Source organism: Erpetoichthys calabaricus, chromosome 15, assembly GCF_900747795.2.
Source record: "Erpetoichthys calabaricus chromosome 15, fErpCal1.3, whole genome shotgun sequence".
Classification (NCBI taxonomy): Eukaryota; Metazoa; Chordata; class Cladistia; order Polypteriformes; family Polypteridae; genus Erpetoichthys; species Erpetoichthys calabaricus.
The window spans coordinates 99,628,372-99,644,727 of record NC_041408.2 but is presented as its reverse complement, the minus strand read 5'-3'; the positions used below and the strand labels follow the sequence as shown (position 1 = coordinate 99,644,727).

Sequence of the window (16,356 nt, the reverse complement as noted above, 5' to 3'; positions counted from 1 at the left end):
ATAAGTGAAAAAGCAACTAAGGGTGTTTATTTGAAGACCTTACATTCATCATGTTTTAAATTTTTTTTCATAGATTTTGAAGATTAAACATGATCCAATTGAAAGGCAGTATTTAAAGAAACATGCAATTTCCACATATAAAGTGAGAATAAGTTATCGTTTTCCAGAATAAACAAGCACCACATCTAATGCTTCCTGGAATTATAACATGAACTGTAGCTGCACTTACTTTATTTGAACCACCACATAGCTTTAGTAAGTAATGTTGTAGTACAGGAAGATTCAGTCAACATACATGAGATTTTCCATTTTTAATTTTCATCTTTTTATTGGATTAAATATTCACCACTGAATTCAGCGCAATCTAATCTACATTTTGAATTACAGTATATGATATGATTCATGTAGCTGTCAATCAGTAGGAGCTCCTACAAATTAGGAAGAAAGTGTTCATCTCTTTATGATGTAATTCATTTATGGGCCAGCAATAATGGCATAATCGGAATTTTCCCAAACCATACCAATATTGTTGACACAGCTATTGTTTGCAATAAAATATATGTGTGCTTGAAATGTTATGTAACAGTACATTCACTTATTGTCATGTGCAAAGAGGTGTAATTATCCATATTTTTGATCAAGCATCCATGGGAGCTGGAGTCTGCTTTTGTGCATAGATCAGGAATTCTCTCTGAATGCATCACACAAGCGAACATAGAAACAAAATAGCAACACCAACCATATGTTACTCTCCCTAATCTTTTAGTGTTTTTTTTCTCTAGATAATGTTTTAGGTTTTTACGCATAAAGTGGGTTCACGCTGACTTAGGGTAAAATGAGTTATGTAAGCCTTTCCATGCTTGACAAACATCTACTGTTTTAATTTCTCCTTTCAGGTGGTGAGTCTTTTTGTTGTTTCTTTCCACTACATGCCTTATTCTTTGTGTTTAGCTATCATAGTTTAATTAAAGTGATCCAGCTGCACACTTTTGTTATATACATTATCATATTAATGTAGCACATGACTGCAGCACTTTATAGTTACAACTTCTAATTTAATTTCATCTTTGAGAAAAACTATCCTATTTTATTTTAGTTTCCATGATATATTCCCAGTAAGGATGAAAACAGTATGTGAAAAACTGATTCCGATTTAAAATGAATTAAGTAGGTGTGAGCCACACCAATTGTGCTTAACATTTTCTGTTAAATTTTAAACTCTAAAATTTATGGTTACAATTGCATCAGGATACATTACATTTCTGTTAGCTGTGCTTGGTAGTGGTCTTTTCTAGGGAGGAATAAAATAAACAATAAACGTACATCTAGTGACCTTATATTAGAAGGTGTTACGAGGTTCCAGCAGATCAACAAATATTGTGTGCTAACACTGTACCTTTGACTGGTATGTCAAGTGCAGTTAATGTGTCACCTTTGCTCAGAATTCACTTGAGGTGAAGGTATTTTAAAATTCTTTGACATGACTATAAAAATCTGTATATTGTTAATGTCAGTGCATTCTGTGTTTGCTGTCCCTCCAATATACTCACTAGTGCAAACAATACTGGGAAATATAATAAGAACTGGATGCTGCCACTTTTAGCTGTGGGGAAATTTCGTTCTTCCATCCTCTGTTTTCCCAAAAGATTTTTCAAGAGAACAAGTGACAGTTCTTACATTTCATATAGCTTAATAACTGCAGAACAAATTGTACAAGTAAACCTAAATGAACAAGTACAGTACATATTATTGTTCACATAAACAGAAATTGAAAGACTTTGGCAGTGTAGTGAAGCCCATTATTTGTTTTCCATTTAACACTTTTTACTGGCACAGACTAAAAGAACATAAAGGTCATACCACTACATACATGCCCGCAAAGGGATTAGACATCCTAAATTGCAATTCAGACCAACTCTACAATAAATAGCACCATAGGTGACTGTCCATTCCAAAGGCTCTTTTCCATAATGACACATACAGACCTTTTCACAAGGGACTGTGATTGTCAAATGAAGAGTCTACACTAGCTGATAAAAAGAAATCAATTAATATAGATCTCATACAACAGAAGCCCAAATGAGCACTTTCTTCACAATCAGCAGAGCTGAAAAGTAAAGCTTCAACACCATGTAGCAAACCTCTATAATTATCATCAAAAGCTAAAATGAAACAAAAAACACAAAGCCCAAATCTGGTGGATTTCTCCTAATTTTTTCATTACATGCTACTGATATACTGTTTTAAATTTGCTTTGCCAGCAGAATTACAATATATTTGTGCGGATGCTGGCTATTCCATTTCAAGAGACAAGGCTTTTCTGCAAATGATCCATTACGGAACAAAGTGTCCTACATACAATGAGACCACAAGGGAGCCCACTATTCTCAGCGTTTGCTTACCAAAATGACAAAACTTCTCACGAAAGCTTTATTAGGTACTATGCTTGGCATTTCTTTACAGTTCAGTGCAGCTGAACTGTCACCAGTCAGACTAATGATGCTCCAATTCACGCAATGCAACCAGTTTATACAATTGAAAATGTGTGCATGTAAATAAATACACACTATAAAGAAAATGAGTATTTTTGTAACTGTCTTTATGCTTATCCAATTACAGTGATTTATAGCATTTTTGAAAGGGGCATTCCTGACTTTTATTTGTGTGACATTCTGTGAGTAAAGTTGTGAATTAATATACAATTTCATTTATTTCAGAATTACTTTAAGCATAAATTAGTTTAGATGCAAAACTCTACATTCCATTAAAAACAAAAAACATAATGGAATCCACAGTCCAGGGTTATTCTAAAAGAGTGTCGATTTGGCATCTCTGTTTTGCTTATTGTGCTGCCTGGTTGCAGAAGAGAGAAATATTTTTCCATCTGCATAACGCACAAAATCACTTGGTGTAAGCAATGTATTTGTAAGTTTGAAACTACTAGAACTAAGCTAATTCAAAAAACTGTACATTCTTTTTAATGACCCTGTATATATTCATTATATACTGTACATGTGTATCATTAATAAAAATTATATAGTACTGACTTAAGAGATCTGTTTCAGATGCTGCAATAATAATGCCTCTGCTATATCACAGGATTCCAACTACCCATGGAACAAATTGTTTAATCTCCCTCAAACTCAGACCATCGCATTCAAAAACAACTTTTAGCTATAATGGTGACTGCACATACACTATTTTCCACTGATACTGAGTTTAATTTTTACACTACGTATTTTTGTGTGCTGTTGAATGTTAAATTCCTTCCCTATAATTTACACTGGTTGGTACAATACACAGTTTTTTTATAACCTTTCTTTTAATAATTCTGTTTTTATTTTACTTAGGTAACAGTTGCTAATGAACAGCATGGTGACAAAGTGGTTAGCACTGCTACCGCACAGCTGCACAGTCCGTATGGCCAATGCACTGCTTGTTTGGAGTTTGCATGTTCTTTATCACCCTGTGTTTTCTCCAGTTTTCCTCCCACATCCCAAACACCTATGTGTCTTATAATTAGTAACAGTAAATTAGTGCTGTCTTTTTCAATTTGGGTGCATACACAAGTGCTGTCAGGCACACCAGCTCCCAAAAAATGAATGACATAACGATAACTACTAATGTAGCATAATGTAGGCCTGTATGGCAGGATAATTATCTTCACATTGTCTTTGCATTCTGATATTCAAATGTTTTATCAGCAGTTTTTCTTTTTTTCAGGTGTTCCACTTGTTTGAACTTCCTTAAACCTATTTACATATGTGGGGGATCAGGTATCAAAATCAAAAACTAGATAAAGTACTAGTTCACTGTAGGATAAACTTATATGTGTACAAACAGTTTGGCACACAAAACAAATTCAGATTCATCAGACAACAAAAAATGCACATATTGTGTCTGTGAAAAGATAATGGGATTACTCTGAGGAGAATCAATGTGTAAACTAGGACTACAAAGAAATGGTTGTGTGTGTTTCTTTCCTTGTCTAATGAAGCTGTAAAGTAACAGCAGTGCTAACTGCTGAGGCACTATAATACAGTGCTGCAGAATTTTTATCCTTGTGATTAAACACGAAAAGTGTTTCAATACTTACTGCATACTACTTTAAAAACAAATTTGTCTTTAAGTGTGTAGGAGAGACATGGTACTCACACATTTTTGTTTACACAAAGCCATACAGTATTGATAAGAGAAAGAAGAGATGCAGAACTTTGGTGTTTTGTGTAGCATTTAAAAATATTTTCATTCAAAATGTCAGCTCTAGAAATAAATCCTCAATGACTGAATTCACAAACCCAATTAAAGCCCTCGCTGTTCAGCACTATAACATCACCATGCTACAATTTCTTGTCTTTTTAATCTATTAAGCAATTAAGATTTTTTTGTGAACTATTGCCTGAAGAAAATAAACATGAATGTGTTTACATTTAAATTTAACAGAACCCTACTTTTAAAGCAATTTATATTCTTATGTAGCTCCACAAAAAATCCATTCAGTTTTTGAAAACCAGTTTATCCGTTACAGTTACAGAGAACCAAAGGTGAAGCTAATTCCTGCAGCATTAGATACCAGGTAGGATTCAAGCCTGGAAGGGATGGCAGACCGTTGTGTGCCCCACTTATCCCCATTTCAATAAATCTTTCAGCTGAGTGGCTGATTTACTTTAGAATTCCTCTTGGTAAAATTGACAGGATGCTTTATATTCCTGTAATCAAAATATGCATTTATATATACAGCACAATATGCCCACATTATATAAAAATCATATTAAATATTTATGATCTAACCGTAAGCCTTATTTATTTATTCTCTTTTAAACCACTTCACCTCTAATTTAAACCAACAACAGTCCACATTCTCCTAACATACAACAACAAAGCACACCCATACTTTGATCAAAAAAGGCAAGATATACTGTACCTGAATGTCAAAGCCTCATTTTCATATAGAATATTATGCAGTATCACATTGTTTTGTGACATATTTCAATAAAGTAGTAATTATGAAAGAGGAAACATGTCTATAAATCAGATTATCATTTACAGTATTAAACCCAAAATTATAAAAGGACTATTTGTTTACCCAGGACATACAGTATTACCTTTCAATCAGTCTCCTATATCATAACCGTCTTTTTTTTCTTCTTTGAAATATACTGTAATGTAAAGGAAACTGACATACCATTGTCACTATAGTACACACTGCCTTATTCATTTTCATTGACAACACTACTCATTTTGGAAGTAAAGGTGCAAAAAATATTAAGGAATTTTTCATTTAGAGAACCTAATAAACACAGCTCTTTGTTTTTCCCATATTCCAATATTTTCCCATACTAATATTAGTACTATTTTGTCTGAATCAACATCAAAGTGACAATGCCTTAAAATTTGAATTTATTTATTTGGAAAGTTGAACAATTATAACAAATAAAACAAAAAATACAATTAATTTTCAAAAAATAATAGATAAAACAAAAGAGCCATCTCACTGGGACTCACTCCCATACAGTCCTGTGAGAAAGATGGTAAGAAAGAAAATTTAATCTGTAGAATTTGTATACTGCTGTTGCATGCAGTATTTTACAACATCCTCATAATGAATTTTTCATGCATGAAATTCAGAAATACGAACAGAAGTAATTATTCAGTACAAGTTTAGACTTTTCTGCGGTGGGCTGGCACCCTGCCCGGGATTGGTTCCTGCCTTGTGCCCTGTGTTGGCTGGGATTGGCTCCAGCAGACCCCCGTGACCCTGTGTTCGGATTCAGCGGGTTGGACAATGGATGGATGGATGGAAGTTTAGACTTTTTTGACCACAAGGTTGCTTTTTAAATAATTGCTTACAAATCATATTCATCAGGCTCTACAAATAATGTGTTAAATTGCAAATTAAAATAATCTTTAGTTCTGTGTGCAAGCTGCAAAGGAAAGAGTGGGAAAAAAATAACCTTTTCTATGAGATTTTAGGATGCTTGGTAAATTTCAGACAGACCCCCGTGACCCTGTGTTCGGATTCAGCGGGTTGGAAAATGGATGGATGGATGGATGGATGGATGGTAAATTTCAGGGACTGCTTTCATAAGCATCCAGACCAGTAACCCAGCTGGAAAATCAGTCTTTGGTCCTAGCCTCCTTCTTTTTACCACAAAGACATTTGCTATGGTGTTCTTCTCCCTAAGGCAAGAATTGCATTTGTGCCTGAGTGCTGATATGATGTGAAAAAACAGACGTACAGCTTCGGCCTCGCTGCTTCCTGTTGAGCCCATGCAAAGACCTGATAATTTCAATCCTCAGAAATCCACTGGGCTTTACCAGCTGAATACTAATAAATGTTGTAGCATCACTGCTCTGACAAGTGAAAGAGCACCCCCCACCCTGACCTAGCTTTCACTAATTAATGCCAGTAAATGACAAACCGGGTCTTAGCCACACACAACTAAAACAGACAGAAAAGGAATTATCATCCACTTGTATATTATATAGGAAGTACAGAGAAACTGTACATGTGTAGGACTTCCAAAAACATAAGTCAGCAGTAAGAAAATATACAGGTAGCCTAAAAAAGGCTTAATATCTCCAGGACAGTCATGATTTTGTAATCCCTTTCCAAGAGATTTAAAGAATTGCTGAACATCCCAAATAAATGTATTATCAAGTTTATTTATTTCAGGCCATTATAACAAAATATGAAATCTTTTTAAAACATAGAATTGTAACAACTGCAGAATGTTATAATGGTATAAAAAAAGTTAATCAGTTCCTCAGTTGCATAAAGAAGATTTACCTGAGTGACTAGGAAACCAGAGTGATATGAACAGAAACCTATCCCTGAACTGTTTTGTGAGGCATCTTTGTACTCATAGTTCAGTATCAATTAAGGCTCCATTTCTTCAGCACACCATTACAAATGAGACAAACATTGGGTTAATTTATGGACTGAATTATCAGCTGCTTGAGGAAAGGAAAGTGCTACACATCCTTTACCAGAGAATAAAAAAACGATCAATGAAATTACTCAAACTTTCCTATACAAATTGCACATACTTGTGTCATACATGCACTGGCTTTGTACATCTGGACCTAAAACCACAACCAGAACTGATTTAGTATTCTGAGTATGCTTGGTATTAATATATTTATAAATCAAAATGCCATTGTTTAAAAAAATGTGAAGTGCTGGCTTAGAATATCATAACCCTGCCTGGTGAAGCAGCATATAATTATTCTCTTTCTTTTATACTGATTCAGTTTGAGTGTGTTAATAGTTCATTATTGCCCATTCAGAATGACTACTCTTAAAATTAACCCTTCTAAGGCAGGTTCAGAAAGATAGCTGACAGTCCATAATTGGTCTTGCTTAAGTAATTAAGCACACCCTCCACCATCCCTAACCAATATTGTAACAGCCTTCTCTTAAGACTCAACCCAACTTTCACTTCTGCTTTCTGGAAAAGGCTACCAGAACCTCTCCACTCACTCTACCTGCTTCAAGGATAGCTTCTCCCCTGGGGCAGAAGGTCACTAAACTCCCAATAACCTGATCCTACCTATCCTGCACTGTATACTGTACCCAGCGGCTGGTTTATGAATGATTGCACTGTACATTTCGTTTCCCACTTATTTATTTATTTACCTTCTGCTACTATTATTTATCTTTTGTATTTATTTAGAGACCCTTGCAACTGCAGCACAGGACATTTATCTCTAATCTAATCTAATTTAAAATTCACAGAATGACAGTGTCTGGCATACTACCATTTTGTGGGTTGGGCAGTGACACCCAAAAACGTGCCTTTACAGAACTTAAAGATCCTGCATAATATGGCAGCAGTAAGTGCTTTGACCAATTAATTCAAACCTAGTCAAGGAGACACATATTCACCTTAATGGATTGGGTGAATATACTGTACTTCTAAAATTCAGACACAATATAGTTTTATATTATTTCCAAGTTCTTAAGTCTGGTTCATATCATAATCACTCTTATAATTATTAACATAATTGATAATTCCATCCTAATACTGTTTTTGTGTCCAATTTGTATTAAACTTTATCATTTTTAACTAGGAAAGTCACAAAATGGGCTAAAAGGATATGCATTTTTATCTCCAAATGTATATAAATGTATTCTTTTACATTATGGTTATCTATATTATTTTTCCTGAATTTTATAAATTTAAATTTAGAAGAAATATAATAAATGAATAACTGACACAAAAAAGAGGTTTATTGAATTGATGCTGTGGAAATACAGTATGCATGGGAACAAACTGACTTAAACTGAAAACTAAGTGTGTTCTAGTGCTATTTAAAAAATGTCTGAAGCCAAAACCTTCTGAAAAACCAAGTTTCCCAAGAAATTAGTTATACGTCTTTGTAATATTACAATGAATTGATTTTTATTCTTCAGAAATCTCTGTGATTTTTTTGTCTTTACACCACCTTGAGCTAAGTGATAAAATGAGGGGAGACTAAGATGCACCATTCTGGTAGTTTAAAGAGAAACCACAAGCTGTGACTTTTTCCTAATGTGTCACATCAGTGTATAATACTTCCAGTAGTGACAGGGCAGCTAACCAGTGTGCCTTTATCCAAAATGAATGATGTGAGAGCTAACAAATAACTTGGAATTCCTAGATATAATACTGTATATCCATCCATTATCCAACCGGCTATATCCTAACTACAGGGTCACGGGGGTCTGCTGGAGCCAATCCCAGCCAACACAGGGCGCAAGGCAGGAAACAAACCCTGGGCAGGGCACCAGCCCACTGCAGAGATATAATATAGGTTCTACTAAATATTCAACACATCTCAAAATGCATTTCACTAAATCAAAAGGTACTGTACTACTGTATGTTTTCACATACACTTTCTGCACCGTTTAATAATTAATTCAGTGGAAATAATGTCTTAAAAAACATGCCATAAGATCGACTCTTTTCAGACTAATGAAGAAGCATGAGCATCTTTCCTGTGAGATGTGATAAAAAGAGATACAGTAAGAGTATGCACATCTTATCATCTCTTTATGTGCAATGTTGTGAACTACACTGCTGGCACCAGATTCTAATTTATTAAGGTGCTCCTTAATGTGAAATGCAAGGCAGCCACTGAACATTAATGAAGAAGCTTATTTAGAACATGCAAGCACTTTCACATATCACTACCTCTGAAAGAATGTTTATATTTTTTATCTTTAATGTTCCAAACACAACAACCCATGCACTAAATTTAGAGGCTGTCTGAAACATACTAATATGGAGAAGAACTCAGTTTAAATATTACAGTAAGCATCCTTCAAAGGAGGTTAAGATTTATGAGTGATAATTTACTGTAATTTTGTATTTAAAGTCAACATATAGATTTTGTCTACTTTTTTTACATACTGTAAGCCTTTGCAAACAATAAGCTCTGAAGGATTACATTGTTATTAACTTAAGTGGCCAAGGGTTTTTGAAATGTGATCAGTACCCTCCTACCCCATAACATTATTATACTTTAAGTAAATTATATATGTATGTCTTACTATCACTTCTGTTATTAAAATAATGATATGTACAGTATTTTTTCCACAAATGTTTATTCATGCAGATAATCTAAAATATTAAAAAAACATAATCCTCTGACTGAGTTTCACATGAAGAATATGTGGAATATATTCACAGTATATTTTTTAGATCTAAACCTTAGAAGGCATTGTTTAATACATAATACAATATAATTCTTAATTATAGCAGTGCTATTTTTAGGAATAAATAAGTATTACATATTTCAACATCATACAGATTATTAAAAGGCACAGTAGAAATCCTTTATGTGAACAGAACTCTACAAAATCTATCTATCTATCTATCTATCTATCTATCTATCTATCTATCTATCTATCTATCTATCTATCTATCTATCTATCTATCTATCTATCTATCTATCTATCTATCACAGGTGCATTAATGAACATATGTGCTCTAATAGTTACAAAGCTAAATCTCACAAAACCCACTTTGCTAAATGTTTGTCCTTGATAAAAACAGACCTTCTTTGAAAAAAAAATCCATGAACACAAAGTGAATTTCCTCCACAACACCCACATGACTTTTCCTTGAATTTTGACATTCAGTCCCAAACCCACCAGAGGTAATAGCACCTTATCTGTCATCCTAATATAGATGTCGATGTCTAAAAGATTAATGTATGTTAGCTTCCCTTTTATACATAACCTTTTGCACAAACAAAGGATAAATCTCTCATTTGTTTCTGATTTTTAAAAAATGCTGTAAATTATTTGCAATTAGTAGTTCAATATGTATTTTTTGAAATATCAGTAATATCATGTTAAAATTATTTACACATTTTCACTTTATCAAATTAGTACTAAAATGTTAATGCTGTTTGCTGTATTAAAGTATTATACATTTCCTAAAAATAACATGTGATGCAATCCATTTCTTCCTACTATTTTTTCCTGTTACCTAGTAACTGCTAATCTTTGCAAGGTTTTATGTGCTTCATTTTCTGAGAATAAAACTGAATGTTAAAACACACAATAAACTATTCTCTGTGCAAGTCCATGACAGAAAGAAAGAAAGAAAGAAAGAAAGAAAGAAAGAAAGAAAGAAAGAAAGAAAGAAAGAAAGAAAGAAAACTTGCCTACTCCTCTAGTATAACTGGAAGAAGGAACAGATCTACTATTAATTCATTAGTGTTTCTACAAATGATGGGAATAGCATGATTACAGATGAAATATTGATAAAAATTAAAATGATATTGTTAATATGTTCAAGCAAATAAGTAAAATTAAGCAGAGTTGCATGCAGATATCTAAATAAAGACAACACTCATGACAAAGTTTTAGTTTCATGCTTTCATAAGGTAATTGACTTAAACATATCAAAAACACTTTAATAAATATGAGGCTGTTATGGATAGTAAATTACAGACTGACGACCCCATTCACCATCGTGCACACAGTAATTACAAAGAAATAAGTTTAAATGATAATAAATAGGAGCATGCTATGTAAAGGAAATATATGCTTTAAGATTAAGTGCAGTTAACAAGCATTCGTGCTACGTGTTCAAAGTGATCCCACGCTATAAATACAGTACGTTTACAGCCTATTTGCATCAAGCATTACAGCTTTCCCGTCTCAATATATTAACAGTTCAATCTTAAAAGCAATGCAGATCTCGATGTGACTACTGGTAGCTTAATCCTCTGCATGCTGCAGTAACTGCATTCTGCAACGACTGTGATAAAAGCAGCTACCTGGGTGGATGCACAGTGCCATCTCATATCCATGTCTGTCTGGCTACCCTGCGTGCTTTAAGCTTTTTTTCTTAATTCTTAATGGAAATACTAGGAAATTTAGTCCATCCTCTGAAATCAATAGTGGTGACAAGAGAGCTCCTAGACTCAGTGGGAGATCAGGATGATAAATTGCCTGCGCATCAGCCCAGCCTATCAGTGCTCTGCACTCCGATGGGCGAAGGGAAGACTTCAGGCAGCCTCCGTCCGTCACGTGTCACTCAGCAGCCAATCGTTGTCTGGCAGAGATGCGCCGAGGAGATGCTGCAGTTGATTCTGCGGAATGGAAGCACACACTGTATATCACAGTCAGAGCGTGCCGCTGACAAGCTGCTGGCAGGAGGTCCCCTAGCTTCAGCTGCACATTCCGACGGGAAAAGTCGCCTTCACACGCTCTGCGCACATCATTAACCGAGGCTTGCAGCAATTACATCTTATTGGTGTAAAGGCTAATATTCAGAAGCTTTAAGCGGCTTTTAGGTGAAAGCTACTCACTAATTATGGTGGATCGTTGTAGACTATTAACAGAGAAAGTAAATTTGTAGCTGAAACAAAAAATCGCTTTCCATTTTACCTAAGACTGAGCACAAGTTTTTACTATAATACAAGTGAGCTAACAAAATGCCGTTGTGAGACTTCGTTCGGACTCGGTATTAAAGAAGATCATGAGCAATTTTAATAGTTGGTCACATATCCTAAATATGAAATGAAATAAATGACAGCATCAAATATTAATTATGTATGTAAAAAAGATCTGTATTTCTGCTTAGAAAAAAAGAAAAGTCGCACACTTTATACTACAGAGTTCAGATAATCACTTGCTTTGCTAAAAGGTTGTTTAGATTGTCAGAATTAATTTCAGTATGTTTTATGAGTTGCACACACGGCACAATATGGTGCTCTCTTTTTGTGTGTGTACCCTTAGGGGGAACATTTCTCTCCATTAATCCTTGCCTTCTGTGCCTTATCAATGAACCAAACACAATGACTACATTGTAAGACATTTACACCTTAATCACTTTTGCAGCAAAGCCCCAGGGAAACGTATTGAGCCATGGCACCAGTGGCGACTCACACTCCAGCTTTAAGCACCTCTCACTACTTCACCATTACAACAGCTAATCTAGCCATCTGAACTAAAAGAGGAATCATTTGACTTAGACAGCAATCAGTTGTGTCTTTTATTACAGTAATTTATTCAGCCACAATTATAGTTGTATTTAAAGTATATCAAATAGATAACTAGACTATATTCTTTTCTATTTTAGCATCACCCCAAAGCCTAGCTACTCATTTACAAAATCCTACAGTTGGTGTAAACTGTGAGACATTGTTTTGACCTATTTGTATATCTCCTTTGATGTTTTTACTATTGTTTCTTTATCAGTATGTGAATTTCCCCTTGGGATTAATAAAGTATCTATCTATCTATCTATCTATCTATCTATCTATCTATCTATCTATCTATCTATCTATCTATCTATCTATCTATCTATCTATCTATCTATCTATCTATCTATCTATCTACTCTTCATCAGTTTTACTATGTTGGCTATAGCAAGTCTAACTATAGGAATACTGAATGCATTGATTTATCATTAATTGTATTGTGATCTTGCTCTGTGCTTCTCAGGTGGAGATATAAAGCACAATTATTGATTGACCGATTGATATCTGAGTTTCTTTGTGTGTGGTTTAGAGCAATAAATTGCAAGGGACAGTACAAAGGCTTGTGTTAATGCCTGAAAAGACATGATGAACAGCTTCAACTTAACAAGCATGTATTTTTTGCAGATCCTTAGAAAATATGAATATCTGGAAAATGCTCCATTATAAACTGTATCAGTGATATCAGTCTTTCATAAAGACATGGCCAAGTTTAAATCTCAAATCTCTAAATTGGATTAAGCTGGTTTAAGAATACTATACTGTGTTATGCTGTAATTCTAAAGATAATCTAGTAATAATAACATATCAAACACTAATAGTATTGGGGATGGCACAGTGGTGCATTGGGTAGCACTGCCATCTAATTTCACTCTCAGTTGTTGTCTTTATGGAATACGTAGGTTCTATATGAGCTTGCATGCATTTTTCTATCAGATAGTCCAGGTTTCTGTCCATATCCGGAAAGACTTACTATTAAGACTGACTGGTGACTCCAGGCCCTGTGTAAATGTGGGTGTGCATGTGGCAGACCAGCACACTGGCCAGAGCTGTTTCCTGCTTTGTGCTCACTGCTGCAGGTAAAGGCTTCAGCCTCCCAAAACCCTGAAGTAGAGTTAAACACAGTACTACACACAATCACAAGTTGGCAAATTAAATATCCCAAATGACGTGAGAACATGTGTTTAAGCTGTAGGAAGAAAATGGAAGCTGCCTATTTTCAAAGAGCAGGTGTACTTTCCACAGAAGGTGCCAAATTGGAGTCAAGGTATTGTGGTGCAGTAACACCACTAATTATACCACTGTAAAATCCATCTACCATTCCATAAAGAAACAAAAACAAGATGTCTTCTTACTTCATTGTGAAAGTACTTGTTTAGAAACTGCTCATATGTTAAATTAGTTATACAAAATGACCAAAACCATTGTAAGTAATTAACACCATTTTACATAATATGAAAAAGTCAAAACAGATAAATAATGCAGAATGTTGCTTTCAATTAAGCTTTCAGCCAGACAACAATTACATCTTATAAATGTATCGCTGTATACCTGGACGCTTGAATAAAAGGTGGATATTCTTTGCTACTAATTGTGCAATTTTACATTACAATACCCTTAAAATCTTCTGCACAAGATTTGAAAATAGAAGCCAAATCACATTAAATTATCCACTGCTGATAGCAGCCTTTTTCTGTTACCCTAATGGGTTTAAAATGAAAATCAGTGAAAAGAACCTAATCTATATTCAGATACATTTTCACGTACAATCCCATTAAGAGAAGTGAATGTGCTATCTAATTTGCACTTCCCCGTCATCTTGAACTGGTATCGGCCCTTTATGTAATTAGACTCCCGTGTGTTTTTTTTTTTTTTTTTTTACCTTTTTTAAACTTTCAATGGTTTTAAATCCTTTATGAATGCATTTACTAATATAAACATTCCAATCACATTTGAAATATTAAAAGTCACACATTGCTGACTTTAATTCAAGGGACATTTCATTTATGATGTGATTGTTGCTTTTCATTGAAAGTATTGTTTTCTTTCTTTCAGTAATTTCCATGCTGACTTTTCCAGAACATCCACCTATTAGAAATTATATATTTTATTCAAAGTTATATCCTGCAATGGGCTGATATCCTATACAAGGTTGGTTTCTGTCTTGTACTCAATGCTGCTGGGATTGGCTCTGGCTCTTTTTACGGCTTCAGTGGAAGCAGTGAGTTAAAAATTGATGGAGGAATGGATATGCTTCCAGATATATACTATATAGTATTCACTTCAGGTGCATCTTTCAGAAGCTACGTACAATAAGAACAACTGAGGCTTACCTTTACTTCAAGTACTATAAGTAACAATGGAATATTCACAGTTAATCCATCCAAATATAATTTCTGAATATATTCCAACACAATGTAAAGCATCAGGTATTCATTCCACAAATAATACTTTACCATCTGTTTTCTCCAATACTGGGACAGGCTTCAACCCTTGTGACTTAAAAATAGGATTAGCGAAAGCCGAAAATAAAAGGTTGGATCGAAGTGCTTGAGCCAACTGTCGAATCAGCGGATGGAAGGCAGAAATCAATCATGGAGGGCACGCCAGGCAATTGCAGGGCACACACACACACACTGGGGACAATTTGGTGTTGCTGGTTAACCTACTCTGCGGTTCTTTGGAATGTGTGAGGAAACCAGGGTTTTCAGAGAAGAATCCCCTCAGACATATTGTAATTGTTCAGACTCAGCATTAAAATAGTCTCCCTGGAGCTGCCACTGGGCCATTAGATATTTATTTTCCTGTATTTGACTAGACTAATCAGTTTAAGCAGTTACTTTTACATTAGAAAAGCACAAATTACTTAATACAAGGAATTGTTCTATATACAATGAAATTAATATGCCTCATAGGTCCTGCTTTTGTGTTTACCTTCAATTATTAATTGCCCACCTACATAATTTTCACTAATTGCCCTAAGTCTATGAACATTTCTGAATATTCAAAAAAATGCTTTCCTTAGCATTACATCTTCTACCCCATCACAATACATTATCACAAAAGGGCCTGGTACTACATACTTTTGTTTTCAATTTATTAATTGCATAGGACACAAATACTGCAGTTAAACTGTTAACCCAACAGATTCAGATATACAGCAACCTAAGTTTATTAGTCACAGTAAAGATTTCTGTATTATACAGCAGATTTAACATGCTGACTAAAAATGTTTTCCTTGGTAGGAAAATATGTACAAGAGAGACTAATGGCCTCTACTCCCCATGCCCCCATTTATTTTAACAGAGACTAAAATATATTGCATTAAGTGTAAGCAGCATTATGAAGACTACGTACAGTTAATAATAAGAAATAATGCTTAGTGAGCATATGTTCTATATCCTTTTTTAATTAAAACAGCAACAGGAAGCTGTAGAGAAGGGAAAAACAGAACATAGATATCTAATTTTGCTGTTTTAACATTTGTGGATATTTTCCTTTAAACAATAATTAATATGTGTATACCATTAATTACATCAAAAGATGCCACTGCTATGACTGATTATAATGAATATAAAATTCATATTTATTTCAGCAAAATGGAAATTAAGTATAGAAGTAACAATGAAACTGACACAGTATGATTTAATATTTCTGTGAAAAATTAAATGTATGAAAATGAATGAATATGAAATTAAGAGTTTCTTGATAACAGACCCTCTCAATATGTTTTTCACAAGAGGATGACTGTATAATCTGCAGACTGCCAAAGAGAACACCATCTGTAATTTGTGCCAGCTGGGTACACCCTAGGTGGGTCCATATTGGATGAATACTGAAGAATGACAGGATTAAAGGAGATGGCAGAGACTTTGT

General features: G+C 34.4%; 1 protein-coding gene across 28 annotated transcripts in view; it reads right to left on the bottom strand.

Moving 5' to 3' along the window:
- nrxn1a (neurexin 1a) overlaps nucleotides 1–16,356 on the bottom strand; it is a 1,087,315-nt gene that overhangs the window by 39,749 nt on the left and 1,031,210 nt on the right. Inside the window, exon 1 of one of the 28 annotated variants that reach the window (XM_051919404.1) lies at nucleotides 11,275–11,438. The exons of 26 other annotated variants lie outside the window; for them this stretch is intronic. In XM_051919404.1, coding sequence (XP_051775364.1) covers nucleotides 11,275–11,307 — 33 coding nt within the window. In that variant the 5' untranslated portion in view covers nucleotides 11,308–11,438. Of the gene's footprint in view, nucleotides 1–11,274; nucleotides 11,439–16,356 lie in introns of those variants that run through there. One more of the 28 variants, XM_028821079.2, reaches the window with a different exon arrangement.